The 15266-nt window shown below is 44.3% G+C and overlaps 2 protein-coding genes across 7 annotated transcripts in view; one reads left to right on the top strand and one right to left on the bottom strand.

The window, feature by feature from the left end:
• The window catches only part of adcy7 (adenylate cyclase 7), a 33291-nt gene extending 29735 nt beyond the window's left edge, over positions 1-3556 (top strand). For all 5 annotated transcript variants that reach the window (XM_029145176.3, XM_029145173.3, XM_029145174.3 and 2 more), the window contains 7 exons: positions 33-144; positions 377-535; positions 654-800; positions 930-1037; positions 1154-1268; positions 2292-2416; positions 2522-3556. In XM_029145176.3, coding sequence (XP_029001009.1) covers positions 33-144; positions 377-535; positions 654-800; positions 930-1037; positions 1154-1268; positions 2292-2416; positions 2522-2668 — 913 coding nt within the window. In that variant the 3' untranslated portion in view covers positions 2669-3556. The remainder of the gene's footprint in view (positions 1-32; positions 145-376; positions 536-653; positions 801-929; positions 1038-1153; positions 1269-2291; positions 2417-2521) is intronic.
• A 38-nt stretch (positions 3557-3594) lies between these two features.
• On the bottom strand, positions 3595-9909 carry brd7 (bromodomain containing 7). Of its 2 annotated transcripts, none has more exons than XM_029145181.3 (17): positions 9756-9909; positions 9194-9387; positions 9002-9095; positions 8860-8917; positions 8583-8724; positions 8330-8440; positions 7842-8008; positions 7167-7281; positions 6831-6906; positions 6507-6614; positions 6288-6423; positions 5781-5892; positions 5606-5653; positions 4832-4898; positions 4220-4363; positions 3888-4028; positions 3595-3775 (listed from the first exon to the last, which is right to left on the bottom strand). In XM_029145181.3, exons 1-17 carry the CDS (start codon positions 9802-9804, stop codon positions 3702-3704), a joined length of 1836 nt encoding a protein of 611 aa, XP_029001014.1. In that variant the 5' UTR covers positions 9805-9909; the 3' UTR covers positions 3595-3701. The 2 variants fall into 2 exon arrangements, with proteins under 2 accessions (XP_029001014.1, XP_040925995.1); XM_041070061.2 differs by lacking the exon at positions 9756-9909 and adding an exon at positions 9502-9645.
• Positions 9910-15266: the final 5357 nt, after the last annotated feature.

Below are 15266 nucleotides of genomic sequence, written 5' to 3'. Positions count from 1 at the left end.
AAGGCATAAATGTGCTTTTCTGTTTTTTACAGCGTGGAGCATGATGACATTCTGGAATGTATAGGGCTGGTGAAACACCCGCAGGCCATGAGCTGCATATACATCATCCTGTTCCTGGTTACTATGCTAATCATCGCACAACAGGTGATTGAATTATTTCCTCCTATCCTTATGCCACACACTCTCCAAATTAGGATGTGCATGTGATTTCACACATTCTCATATTCACACAAACGAACACATGTTGGTCTGTCATGCAGTTGCTTATGAAGTATTATATATTTCTGTGTCTCTGTAACCAGTCATAAAACATGAAGCAAACTCAGGAATGATCCAGTGGAATTTGTCCTGACTTTGGTGTCTCTCTGTGTCACAGAACGAGTCCTGCTTCCGCCAGGACTTCCTCCTAAAGCACAAGAATCGCACCGAGCAGGACGAGATCGAGACCAGGGAGAACCTGAACCGCCTGCTGCTGGAGAACGTGCTGCCGGCCCACGTGGCCTCACTGTTTATTGGGGAGAACAAAAAGAACGAGGTGAGACGTCGCCCCAGTCGATTTATGATAAGATGGAGGTTGTAGGTGCTTCACTGCTGTTGTAGAGGTTGGACTCGTACTTACCTATCTATGTTTTTTTTTTTATTATTATTGGCAGGATCTCTACTACAAGTCCTATGACTGCGTGTGTGTGATGTTTGCCTCGGTGCCAGACTTCAAGGAGTTTTACACCGAGTGTGACATCAACAAGGAGGGCCTGGAATGCCTGAGACTGCTCAACGAGATCATTGCCGACTTTGATGAGGTCAGGAAGGACCACCTTAAATTTGACTTGTGTGTGAGAGATGACAGATGCGTCTTTTAGGCCACTCAGTATTCGTATATGTGTGATAGTGATGAATCATAGTCATTCTGCCTTCCTCTAACCTGACAGCTGTTGTCCAAGCCCAAGTTCAGCAGCGTGGAGAAGATCAAGACGATTGGCAGCACTTACATGGCCGCCGCGGGGCTCAGTGGGACGCCCGGTCAGGAGAACAATCAGGTGGGGTTTCCTCAGCTTGAATCCAAGGGTCAAAGCAGTTTATTCCCACAACAAGCCATCGAAAGCACCTTTCAACCTGTGGAGCAGCCTTTAAGCTGTGCTCTGTGTTCCTCCAGGACAAAGACAGGCAGCATGCCCAGATAGGGATCATGGTGGAGTTCGCCATCGCCCTGACTGGCAAGTTGGACGGCATCAACAGACATTCCTTCAATAGCTTCAGGCTTCGTGTGGGTGAGTGTGTTCAGCTGCATGGCAGCTCCGGTAGAAACCTTTCATTGACTGAATACCGCACTGCGCTGTACTGCATCCGGCTCTGTTATCCCTGACACAATAACCCAACAATGTTTCCTTGGTTACGCCCCTCGCCATTGGCGCATACGCGGTGTTTGTGCAGTAAAAGCAGCAGCTTCCCTGATGAGGTGAACGCCGCTGCTTTTACTGCCTATTCCTCCAGCTTCAGGTTTGAGGTAAAATCCTCTCACCACGTCGCACACATCAGCCACAAAGAACAAACAAAGATTACACAGATTTGTTCCAAATAATATGTAGAGTAAATATTGTACTCAAACCACGAGATAGCGACAGAAGCTCTGAGAGCCGGAGGAGCCTTAACTCATGTTGTGGCTGCAGGCTGGACAGCTGATTTGGAGCAGACATCTTCAGATAAAGGTTCTGATTCAAATATTTACATGTTTGGGAGATAAAAATGCATTATCCATAAACACGATGATGCATAAACATACTGTGTGTATCTTTATCAGCAGCTGAATTCACTGAATGAACCAACTTACCATTATGTGGTCGATAAAAGATCTATTTCACATAATAGTGACAACATACTTTTCACATGTATGTTTCTTGTTGGTAACTGTATAAAAGCCTGTTTTTAAATTTTGTGTGCACTTTTACAATAGCAGCAAAATAATAAATGTGTGTAACAGCAACACAGAACAAGAAAGAGACATAAGGTCAAATATTTATTTGCTGATTTTAATTCTGTACTTCGTCACCACCAAAGCATTTCCTGATCTGTTTGCTGTTTTTTAAAAGCCAATGATTGCTTTGAAATAAGGAATGAAAATATTTTGGCAGCATTTTTTTTCAGTGTGTGCTATAAGACTAAGAAAATACACTTTGCTGGCTAATGTCCTTGGCAAGAAAAAAAATGAAAATCACCCTTTCTAATACTTTATGTCTGGCTCTTAGTTCTACTTAGTTCTGCACATGCATACATAACAGTTTGCTTTTGAACAGGGATCAATCATGGCCCGGTGATCGCCGGAGTGATCGGTGCCAGGAAACCTCAGTATGACATCTGGGGCAACACGGTGAACGTGGCCAGCAGGATGGAGAGCACCGGGGAGCTTGGGAAGATCCAGGTCAGTTTGAGATCTGTATCCATTAGAATAAACTCATTTATGGATTTTCTACTTCAGCAACATTTGCACCAGTGATTCATAAACGTGTGTTCCGTGCGCCTTCAGGTGACGGAGGAAACGTCCTCGGTGCTGCACATACTCGGCTACTCGTGCGAGTGTCGAGGCCTCATCAACGTCAAGGGGAAAGGGGAGCTGAAAACCTTCTTTGTGTGCACCGACATGAGCAAGCAGCAAGGCATGGGGCTGAGCTGAGGCCCGGCCAGCAGACCTGGACACAGACTCATGCACGCGAGTGAGCGGCTTGGGAGACTCCTGCACCAGACGTGACTGTAATACAAGCGTGTTCTAGTGATGTCCATGAGACTCAGCTCAGGAACAGCTGCTCGTTGGTAGGTGTCCCACCTGGGCAGGTTGCGCTGAAGTCATGGTTAGTAGGTTCAATCGCCGTCAGTTACTTTGTACCTTTCATGTCTTTTCTTTAGATGTCATTTGTGAAAGAATGTGTCTCGTACTAATGCCAAATGCAGTCGTGTACGTCTGGTCCTTTTTAAAGGCAAAAGTGGATTCGCTTTGGGTCATAATCTGAAACCCATCAGGTCTGAAGAGGGTGGACACTGCTCTGTTACTGTGTAATGAGCAAGACGTCTGTGAAGCACTTACGCAAAGATGCTCCTTCCCTGTTACTGTATCCTCAGCACCGCTTAGGTTTAAGAGCAACAACTCTTCATGTCAATATCCTTTAGGTTCTAGCTGTGCAATCTTTACAATATTTGCTGCAGTTCAGGATGAGGCAGGTGAAACCCTGTACTGTATATATTACATTTTACTCTGCTGAGATAAGAAGTAGTTTGCATATGTATATGCTGCAGTGAGGGAACTCGTTGCACATTATCCTCGGTCTGTGTGATCTGACAACCTGCCTGCTGTGAATGTCTCTGGCTCCAGCTCAGCTCACCTGAACTGACCTGGGTCGCTCTCTGTGCCTCTGAATACTTGATCTGTCTCGTGGCCTTACCTTTTGACACCATTGTCTTGTCTATATTTGTGGTTGTATAATAACAGTGTACTGGCCTTCATGTGAACAAATGTGACATTGGATTTTTGTACAGTTGCAGAATGTAATAAATGTTTTCATATGTCTGTGGTTTGTTAAGTAAAAAAACGTATAGGAGCCAAAGTTTATGTAAAAAATTAGTTTTATTGAATGCAATGCTTAGAAATGTCACACGAAAAGCACCATTTTGTACAAAACTTAAGTTATTAAACTGATTAAGTTGGTGGAATTTCATTTTACAGCGATGACTGGAATTGCATCCTGACAGCCAGCCGAGGTCTCCATGGGTTCAGCCGTGTCCTGTACTGAAAACAAAGTATGAGAGAAACGTGAGCTCTTTGACTGAGTTTCAAGGCTAGGTTAGATATTGGTCCCACATTCAAACGGGAGTGAAGCCGTGCTGTACAGCCTTGGTACCTGTAGTGAGGTCCATCAATGGCCCGGGCGGTTCTGGAGGTACAGCGATGCCCATGGCCTTCCTGATGCCATAGACGCTGCAGACGTCGCACGGAGCTACTTGACCAGTCAGGTCTGCCAGGTTACCAGTCACCTTCTCAGCTGGAAAGATAAAACAAGTTTAATATTCGTTTTATTCCCTTCTGCTTTGTTTCAGCTGTGAATTCAACCTACTGCCACACGGTTTCGACAGAAAGGCTGCTATAAAGGTTAATGGAGTGCTAGAGGTCTACAGCTGGTGGTCGTGGCCTGGGTGGAGGAACAAAGGGGCCCATGTAATGAAAGGCTCTTACCCAGCTCCAGCTCTTTGGCAGTTGGGGCCAACAAGCAGATCATGTTGGGAGGCTGCTTGGAGCTCAGACGCTCCTTCTGTGCTTCCTGCAGGTCGCACAGTAACTTTGTAGTTTGGTCCAATTTCTGCTGGAAGTGCAGGGCCTCTGTGACAGATAGGAAAGGTGGGAGAAAGACAACACACACACACACTGCATTAACGCTTCCTCTGGCGGCCTCTAGTTACACCCTGGCTTGAATAACATGTACTGAACACAATACATTCATTCTTTCTGAACCCTGACATGAAGCCCTCAGTCTCACTGTTAAATGAATGTACTGCGCTGAGAGAGCGGGGGGAATGGCCTATTATATTAAGAGGATACATAAGTGGATCCAATTTTTTTGTTTGGAATTTCTATTCAATGGGCTGGATGTTCTATAGTATATACTGTATGTTTATGTGACAAAGAGAATTTACTGTTTTAAGTTGCAGCATAGTGGCCAGTGAAAGAAGAACAGGGTAAGTCGGATTGCTGAAGTCTCAAATTTGATTCCTTTCAACATAATTTGACATAGTACATTATTTTTGCATCGCTAATTCTATCATATGCACTGTGAGGAACAACGTTTACCTCCAGAGAGCTCCTCGGCTGTGCACAGGAAGTCCAGTCTGCTGCACGACGCGTCAGGTTTAGCTACCTGCATAAGACACGGGGAAAACAAGTTGAGAGACATCCCTGGTCAGCTGCTGCTTCAAAGACCTTTGAAGCCACATAGTCCCTCTGCTTCTTTGCTCCAATAAAATCAAACTTAATGAAAAGCTGTGGCACCCAAGCAGGGGATGAGAGTAAACTGGAGCGCGGCCAAACACAGCAAACAGCCGGGACAGAGGGTTGCTGTGTTTCCTGGTGGAAGGCTCTGTGCTCGGGTTTCCTCTGCTGCTGTGAGGAGCGATTGAGCCATGCAGCTAGCGGGCACTGGAAGGGAAACACAGGCCTCTCCAGATGCTCTACCAGGGGCTCTGAGCGAGCAGCGCCGCTGTTTTCAGGGTTAATGTTCTTTCCGTGCGTGGATGGATGACAGCAGAAGGGAGGCCCCTGCTATGTTGACACAGCTGGTTGATGCAGTCACCATCTGCAAAGCCCATCTACGTATATTGACAAAATGAAATCCAGTGTCCACGCACGGGGTGTAACGTAAGAATGTGATTTTTATGACGAACAAAAGCACAGCAGTGACTGGGTTTACTTCATGTTATTGTTTTTTAGTCTGTTTACCTTCCCTGTTCGCGTTCTTTTCTTTATGTACTGTACAGCGAGACACACGATGTACAGATACTGTTCATCAAGGACAAAACGTTTTTTATCTAGTTTATCTAGCAGCTCAGGATTTGTTCACTCGCTCACCTCCATTTCATCCTTGTCCTCTTTTGTCTTTGTTGGCTCCTCCACCTGCTGGAAAGAAAAAAAAAAAACACAGCTTATTCAGTAAATTGATGCTCTCACATTTCCTCCAGGGCTTTTACACAGAGTAATAAAATGAATTTGTGTCAAATCATTTCAGAAGTCAAACTAAACTTACTGTTTCCGACTCCTTCAGAGACTTTGAGTGCTCGCCATTTGTCACGGCATCCAGGAGATTGTCCGCCAGCTTGTACACGTACTCGTCTGACTTGGCCAGGAACGCTGACAAACTGACACAAGATTTACCACAAAAGAAGCATTAGGTGCAGTAAGAACACACGTAAAGGAGAAAAATATATACAACACAAAGGAAAATGGTGACATGCTGCTAATTTAGACAACATTGTCTGTACTTCTCCCAATGAAATACCGACCCGACTGATGTCATCTGGAGATTATTTTCAGAAAACTTGTGTTTAAAATCTTTAAACAATGATGACAAATTGAATTTCATTATGTTCACAATTTATTCATTATTTGATGAGTCCTTGTGTACTACGACAAAGAGTTTGACGTCAATATGAGATCCTGACTGCACCAAACTGCTGACAACTTCCAAACTAAACTCAAGTGAAACATCTCGAAAGTAATGAGCCAAAAAGTGACCTTCTGTGTAAACACTTACCTGTCTGAGCCCTGAAGACTGGACTCCTCTCCAAAAAAAGAGTAGACGAGGTCAGAATCATCCTTGCTGATGTTGGCAAAGCTTGAGTCATAGGTGGGAGCATAGGACGTGAATGGCCCATAGTTCATGTAAGATACTGCAAGAAAAAAAAAAAACACATCAATAAAGTTTCCAAAGACAACAGATGTGATCTCTCTCTTTGGCTACAAAGTGAAGTACCTGGTGTAATCCTGTTCCTCTTGTCCTCCCTGAAGCCCTGCAGGGTATTCACACCGCTCTGAAGCCGGTTGGACATCATACCCAGTTTGACAGGACAGTAACCAACATCTGCAAGAACAAATATTTGATAAACATTTATCTACTTTCTCTTTACCTTGATTTGTGGACTTGTACAACGTTTTGTTTCCCTTCACTGCCTTTATATAGTTATTTTCTTACAAATAGTTTTTTCAGTTAACTGACATGTGACAATTAACAAAATGTATGACATTATTTTCAATGCGTATAACAGAGTCCACAGTAATAACTACAAACTTGACTTACCTCCTGCTGATAGATCTGCTGGGTTGAGGATAGCAAGAGTGGTGGAGCCATCAGACTTCCGCCTGGCAAACTCCAACTACAGACAGAAAGACAGACACATTTCTTTTTAGAGGACTGATGGTTGTAAATCAATAAACGGTGATGGAAATCACAACCATTTAACCAATGGTATCTATCACTAAAAGAGCAAAAGCTGAATGTAGAAACACAAGCATATGATTTAACAACTGGTCTACTGTAGTAACAATGAAAATAGGGACAAGATAGAATTGGCCTCATTTTAATCTGTGAACAAGTCCATTTGAAAGAAATCAATTAATAACTCTTCTTTCTCACCTCACACTCCAGCACTCTGTTGGAAAGCCTTCCGCCTGACTCCTCGATAACCTTGCGAATTTCCTCCAACTCTTTTTCTGCCTTTGCTGCTTCGTCCTTGGAGTCCTTGTCCTGTCTGCAAGTGAAACACAAATTAAAAGGCAGCAGATGAGACATTTTGACAACAAGTGAAAAGGTTATTACTTTGTAGACAGAATATAACACAGACACAGCATAACAATACAGCAATGTAAAATTCTAAATGATTGTTTTTATCTTCTCATTTAACAAAAACACCTTCAATTGAATTCCTTTTGAATTTGATAATAAAGAATGTCTAATTTGATGTCAATAGTGTACAAACACTATTAAGTCAGGAAATAAGGCTGGCTGTTTCTTCTGCTTTTCCTCTGATGGTGTAAGAATCAATTTGGCTTTAATCACCTTCAGCTGTTGTTACATCACTGGGCAACAACACTGATTTAAAAGATGAACAGCCACAAGAAGATGCAAGCTCCAGCATGCCGAGAGGCATTCCTCACATTCTAAACCTCCAGCTTCACAGTGGAAATTATTCACTTTAGTGGAAGAGGAGAGAAACTAAAGGTTGCTGAAACTGGGCACTGACACAGTGGAAAATGGTTCCCATTTATAAAACTGGGATTTTACAAGTGATGTGTAAAACGTCAACAGTACCTGGGTGTGCTGGGTGTCTGTGAGCTCTCACTGGTGTCTGTGATCATGGGTCCTTCTTTGTTCTGGTCCAAGCTGCCTCCTTGTTCCTCAAATTTCCCTAGTGGCCTGGCTGAGGGGTCGAGGCCAGACATGAACTCTATGCTCTGTTTGAGGCTATCCAGCCTCTCCTGGTGAAAGGAAAATACACCAGTTTTTATTTTTAATACTTTGAATCATGAAAGTACAAATGTAGAAAATGAAAGCACAAACACATTTATGCCATTATAAATGTTAGTAATCATTTCAAAACCTATTTAAGGCTCTCTGCTGCCCCCATCTGTTTGCATCTGTCCAAATGTAAGTTTAATGATAGTTAAAAGTTCTACCTACAAGTTTTACCTAACTTTGAAACTTGTCTGCCACCAGCTTTGTTTGAGGCCATAATCAATAATTATTACCAATTACAATGATAACAGACGTTTTGGTGCTAGTACCACAAAGTTCCAAACCTGGTTCAAAATCTTCATTCCAGAGCGCAAGAGCTTCCGAGCAGCTTTATGGTAAATCGTCTCAGGTTTGTTGTAAATCATGGCGTTTTCACACATAACCTTGAAATCCACCTGCAACAACAACACTTTAAATGTCAATCACCTGAAAAAACTAAATTGTAAACTGATGTTTACAACTACGGAAATAAGGCTCAAGGCAAATAATAGCTTGATTTAAATTTCCATACTTTGCATGCACTAGTTAAACTCATACCTTTAGCTCATCCAACGACTGGTAGTCCTTCTTCACTTTTTCCTTCATTGTACTAAAGTCCATAGGCCGTTTGATGACTGCAGAGTAACCAGGAGCAATGAGGTCTGTCACTGGAAACGAGAAGAACGCACTGGGGTCCTTCCTACAAAGAAAAGATACAATACACTTTATTCACAGCATCGTTACAAAATAATGACAGACAGGGAAGTAAAGATGGTCACTGCCAATTAAAATAATGCCACTTTTATTCGAACGTGATTGATGAATGATTCACCACCTTTGGAGCTGCCTGATGAGCTGATTCAATGCTTCTTGCAAAGGGGTCTGTTCTTTTTCTGCATTTAGATATAAAACCCACGGAAAAGTTAAAAAATAAGCAAACACACACACACAAAATCTAAATAAGTCTAAATAAACACCTTCAAGTTTATCCAGCTCTGAACGGATGGGAGTTCTGCTTTGCTCTCGATCTTCGTCTCCATCCCCATCTTGTCCTTTCTTCTTTTTTGTCATCTAACATTACGAAAACAAACATTAATTTTAACATACCTAAAGAAAACAACACAAAAGCTAATATGTAGACTATATCTATCAATACCGGGGATCAGTACCTTTTTCTTCCCTCTGTCATCCTCTGGTGAACCGAGGCTCCTATCTTTATCCTTCTTCTTTTTCTTCTTCTTGTCTTTAGGTTTGTCGTAATCCGCTGACTGCTCGTCGTAAAACGTGTCCAGGCTCGAGCTTCCCGTCGTCACTTCGTTTCCAGACACCTTTAACACCAGCTTCAGAGGCCTCTCTCCATATTCTGCAACACCACGACGCGTCATGGGGTCATCAGTGGGAAGAACCGTGACTGTCAGAAGCTAAAACAATAGCTGCTAACAGCTAGCTTACATATCATGCCTGTTTACATACTTACAGCTACATTGAGACAGTAGTCTCGAATCGATGGGTCTGTTTTAGAGTGAACCCTAACCCCAACCTCAAAGAAACGTGCAAAAATATATTGTGCGGTATTATGTTGGAAATCCGCTAAATAAACCGTTCGCTTGTAGTTTACTCGCCCTAACGCGGCTATTTCGTTTTTACGAGAAACTATTCAATCTCCCGGAACAAAAGTAATTCGGTAAAAGTCTAAAATATGTTTGGATTATGTAGATTTTTTTTAACTACCTTCATAGGTGTGCTTTTCCGATTTGTGCTTTTTGTGCTTCTTGCCCATTGTTTGTATTTTGATCTGGCACCGGCTGGTCGCACCCTGAACTCTGCAGTGGCGGAAGCGCTGCCGAGGGAACCACGCAGAGCCGCGTTGCTGCAGCGCCACCTGCCGGTTGGAGGTCGGAGCGCGATGAGACGACTTCCACTTCTCACCGGTAGGGGGCGGACTACGCCCAGAATACAATGACACCACCGGACAAATGCCGCTTGCATTTCCCACCGTCTTGTTTGTGTGCTTACGTTTTTTTATCTCTCAGTCTGTATTATTAAACATTTAATGGATTTTTCGTTATCTCTCAAGAGTTTGTCTTTGGAACTGGAAACATAATCATTTAAGTTCGAGCAGTTATTCTTTTAGAAAGTGTTTTTGAGTAAGGTACTGAGCAAGGATACTTGCTTATTGTACGAAAATGAGTTTACTTTTATTTTGTCTTAAGGTTTGTTTAATTTAAGATTAAATCAACTTTTAATTTAAGATAAAACTAGAGAAACTCATTGAAATTCTTTAGATATGCAAATTATATTGTCCTTCCTTATCTACTCTCAGTCTGTACTGCTGGAATTTAAGTAGCACATTAGACAATGGTTGTCTCTGATAAAATGTCATGTCACATATGAGACAATAGTTATTGTACTGGGCGTTGCATTACGGAGCTTTACTACCTCACATACCTGTTAAACCAGCACATATTGTTCCAGCTGATGAATGACAGATGTTTTATTCATGCAGGGAAGATTGCATCCATTCTTTGAAGCACATTCCAGGATTTATGAAGAGGGCGGCGGATGAGGGCAAACATTTTGAAGAAATAAATGCTAACTAGATCCAGAATTCAGTTGTGAAGCTTTGTTGATGAGTCTCCCATCTAATCAAACCTACTTCCAAATGATTAATATTTTCAATAAATGAAGACAACATAAAGCCCCTGTGCTACTGGCCTAATACCAAAAAGGCACCGTAACAGTGTGGTCAACCATAGCAACCAGCTCTTAGTAGATAAAAGCCAGATATATACTTCAGGAGGTGGAAGGGACCAAAAACGGAGCTAAAAGAGGGTCAATAAATAAATCAAAATGGTTACCCAGACTCATTGTTATTTTCTCTGCATACATTAAGCTTTAGTTATGCGAATTTAGCTCCTTTAGAATGAGTGGCACACTCTAACAAACCAGTCCAATTACATTGAAGCTATTTGGGTTGCGGTGGAGCAGGGTGTTTCAGCGCTCTGTATCTGGGGCCTAAGGAGATGAAGGGCAGAATGTGCCAGCCCCCGCCGGCCCACTGCAGCTCCACAGAGGCCGTGGGATCCGTCTGCTTTACTCCAGCTGCGGAATTGCACACGCTTTGGAAGTCCACAGTTTAAAAGGAGATCAGTTACACCAAACAGGGCTAACAAATGGCAGATGTTGTGAAATTCATTATCCTCTGTCACAACAGAGGGGCTAAAGGGAGCCGGGGACTGTTTCCACATGAAAGTGGCATCCCGGCAGAACCATGGGAAACCGCTTCCCATTCTGTGGACTGGGCGGAACTGGGACGTTTGGTCTCTTTACAGATGCACAACAAAAGCACAAACAAGGCTTTGGATGGTTTATCTGTCCTGCACATGGTCTGACCGGAGCACAGTTGAAGATAAAACACCACCACCGCTTCACAGTTTTGGGGTCATTTTCCATTTTTAAGATACCGGCACAATCCAGTTTGAGCTGCTTTAAAATGACACGGACTTGGAAATTAAGAGGTCGTTTGCGTCTATGCTGGAGTGACCGACTACAACACGGCCCCTCAGATCGTCCCTTTATTTAGGTTGGTTAAAAATAAACCCCATCCTAAACCAATTCAGCATCTCTTTCTAAAACAAAAAACATGTTCTGCTCATGAATATTAATTGGAAAGTAACTGGATTTTATACTTTTGCCTTTTACTCTGTTTCCTGCACTTTTCAAAACGATATTTTTTTAATTGTAGGTCAGTAACCTACGACGATCCAACATTTTTAATCAAAGTTAAAGCCCGTGACTAATGCAAATTAATAACATTTCTGCTTATGGATAGATTGAAGAAAATGGCATGGGGTTTGGTCATAGAAGAATATTCTTTTCACTCCAAGTTGTCAGAGCGCCGCTCAGATATGACAGATGAAATGTTTGGGGTCATTACAACTGTCAACGCAGAACGGTTTTGAAGATGTAACCAGCCATCACAAGCGAGTCAGACAGAAACTTCAAAGCGGTGAAGCCAATCATTCTGCCTCAGTGTTTTTCTCGTGCCTGCCAGTCTGTCACGGCAACATCTTTGAGCATCAATCAGTCATCCACGGTAAAATGCTCCGTGTTTGGTGACTCTATTTTTATCCGTGAGCGAAAAACACTTCACGTGTGTCTTTGATTATCAATTTTCACCCCTCGCGTCCGCGTGGGAGGTTCGCTGGTCCCGTGGTCGTCGGACATCGCGCCCGGGCCTGTGGGATCTGCATCATCCGTTGAGTGGAGCCCGTGCTGCAGAACCTGCTGCTTTTATTCTGTGGAGACAGTAAATGGAATAAAATGTCGCCGTAAAAAAGTGGCAAAGAGTTTTTAAAAATTGTATGAGCAAAAAAGTAATAAGTGACGAGCTCTGCTAAAGTTCTGTTAAGTTACTTAATGTGTTCTATTTAGCCACAGTCGCCTTAGATCCAATAACTGTAATGTATATTTCACTGGGCTTGCTTAATGTTTTTGTAGTTTATCGTCACCCTCTCTGCTTTAAGGTGCTTAATGTATTATTCTGTTTCTCTAAACTCTATTATAATAGGGAATTTTTTAAGGAGGCTGGTCTGATGTGGGACTCTACAGGGGACGCTTGTTGGGAGTTGCCTTTGTGTGTATTTTCAATGAGCGCACACATCAAAATGCTTACATGCGTCGCACATTTGCATGTGTGTGAGCATGTGTGACAGGACAAGCAAGGTGGTGGGGGAGGCGGGGAGGGTGACTGCTGATTCCTGTCTGAGCCTTTATTCTCCCCAAACCTCTGAAGACAGTGGTCCTGGGGTGGGAAAATACGCTGGGGAGACGCGTTCAAAGCCTGCGAGCTTGGTGACGATCCTCCGTCAGATCCTCGCGCGTTTGAAAAGTTCATATAAACTGAAAGACAGCCGCTGGGAAATGGTCTTTGCAAACTCATTGAGAGTTTATCATCCCAACACAGGAAGAGGCAGCGTTTGAGGTTGAAACGTGCTGCCGGTGATCTCGCTCCTCTTCAGAGCTTTATCAGGGACCCCTGCTTCTCCAAAACAGGTGAAGCGGGGTCTTTATAAACAAGACAGCTCCGAACGGGAGCCGTCCATCAGAGCCCGTAGCCCCACAACACAAGGCATGGCCTCTTTATTGTGTGCTGAAGATGGAACAATAGGATGATTAAAACTATTCAGTAAACAACAAAAACTGCTCACGTGGGAAACATTAGAACATGGCAGTGCTCCATTAGCCTTGAAGTTAAATCTGACTTTATGGATGTTTTTTTCATCACTGATGGGAACATAGACACAAGACAATAGACTTGTCTCATTGATTTTAAGTGATGTTGGATTATATTTGCTGTGAGAGTTTGGAAATCTTTATTTGGTGCATCAGAGGTGAACCAAGTTTGTAGCAGGGGTTAAGTCACAATCAGCGTAAAGCAAGATGATGGTTCAACTCGTTAAGTCTGAGCCTTCATGGTGTTAATGTGAACTTCATGCAGCGCATTGTTGGTGTCTCAAATCCAGAACAACTCATGTCTTTACTGTGTTGTTGTTTCTAAAAACTCACTGTTTTTTGATTTGAATTAGTTAAATAAATCTGTTTGTGACCGTTTTGATCGGTCAGAGATGAGAAACGGGTCGCGTGGAAGTGCTTTTATCACAACCATCCCTTTCGAACCGCCGGGTTTGCATCCTGTATTTGGCCACAGTGAAAACTTTTTTTGGAAAGTGGACCTCGACTCGCCGGTGGACGGCTGACGTGCGGCATTGTTCATCCAGCAACAAACTTGCAGTCCGCCAAGTCTCACAATCAAATCCTCCCACTGCTTGGGCACAAAGGGCCCACATGACAGTTATATCCAGGGCCTTGGCAAAATGGGAGGAAACCGGCCTTCACTGTGAGGGGATGAAGATAATGGTCTCATTTAGAGAGCGATGCCCACAGGTATGAGTAATTACGAACGGCCATTATTCTCTGCCGTCTGTGGGCGTGTGTTTGTGTGCTGCGGAGGCCGCTCTTTCAGGCGCGTCCCAGCAGCACATTACAAAGGTGTGGCTGCTGCGCGACATCCAAATGTGACACATGAAAGGCGAGGGAGAAAAAAAAAATAGCGTGGATCAACAGAGGGTGTCTCAGCCACCGTTCCACTACTTTGCCGTGGATCTGACAGATGGCATGGGCCCGTCTGAGGCCCTGGCAATGAGGAGTTTAGTGGCTTCAAAGGCCCTCTGTAATCTGCAGCAACATCACAGGCTGGGAGAAAGTGACTGTCTCCCAGACACCCACCCCACTAAGAGGGCGAGCAACGCGCTAATGAAAGGCAGATAAAGGGATCGCAGACAGCGCCTCGTGGAAAAAGGGAAAACATCAGGTAGGCTCAGCTCCTTTCCCTTTGCCTCATCTACAGATAAACGGTCTCGTCGCTCCTTTTTTTTTTGTGTTCCCCTGGAAAACAGCGGCACGCGCATAAGGAGTCGTTTTCAAAGCCCGCCCTCCCCCACGGCGCGTGACTCAATCCAGGCTAAATGGTCAGCGCTGAGTATGGGGTCGAGTCAGGGACGGCGGCGGAACAGTGTGCCGTTGGCCGACTTTGATGGTCCGGCCCGGCCCGGCGCTCGCCGTCACCCGCTGCATTAATCAGAGAAAGCCGCTCCTTTGTCAGTCTTTGCCACATTTGTTCTGCAGCCTTTGTTACGCGGCCCGATCCATTCCTTTATGCAGCGACTGGTGTAAATGGCTGATGGGCAGGTCCGGCATCTGTGTATAATACTGTGCTACTATATATATATATATGCTGCAGCTAGACTTCATCGTGACATATTACCAGCGCAGCATGAGTAGGTGGAGTTGGGGTTAGACTTCAATAATTGCCAATTAGAGCAGCTCCTCAGGTCCTCACTGGCTGCAGTACAGCGCGGACTGGTGCTGAGGCCATGTTGTGCAGAAACGCGACTGCAGATGCGGCGAAACAGTGAAACGCGCGCGCGTGACCACACGTGACGCGGTGTGTGTGGACAGCTGGGTCCCGGGCAGAGCGCTCAGGTTGACTGGCAGCGGCGAGCGACGTGGACGGGTTCAGCGGAGCGAGCGGTCCGCAGCCGCGCGCTCGGCTCCAGAGCCGGGGGATTTGTTGGCTCCTGTCAGAGTAAACGGGCCTCGCTCCGTCTCAACACATTTGCCTGTTGCTTCTGGCGCGCTGCCGGACTGTGCAGGCCTGTCAGCGCCGCCAGGGTCTCCGAC

This window comes from Betta splendens, chromosome 3, assembly GCF_900634795.4.
Source record: "Betta splendens chromosome 3, fBetSpl5.4, whole genome shotgun sequence".
Taxonomy (NCBI): domain Eukaryota; kingdom Metazoa; phylum Chordata; class Actinopteri; order Anabantiformes; family Osphronemidae; genus Betta; species Betta splendens.
The sequence above is the reverse complement of the archived record's forward strand: the minus strand, read 5'-3'. Positions and strand labels throughout refer to the sequence as shown.

Bases quoted from the DNA above. Each gene is read 5' to 3' on its own strand.
- brd7 (XM_029145181.3), bottom strand. From the start codon at position 9,804: ATGGGCAAGAAGCACAAAAAGCACAAATCGGAAAAGCACACCTATGAA. The intron at 8,725-8,859 runs GTGGTGAATCAT...TTTTCTTTGTAG, and splicing joins CTCATCAGGCAGCTCCAAAG to GAAGGACCCCAGTGCGTTCT. The intron at 4,899-5,605 runs GTGAGCGAGTGA...TGTCTTATGCAG, and splicing joins AGGACAAGGATGAAATGGAG to GTAGCTAAACCTGACGCGTC.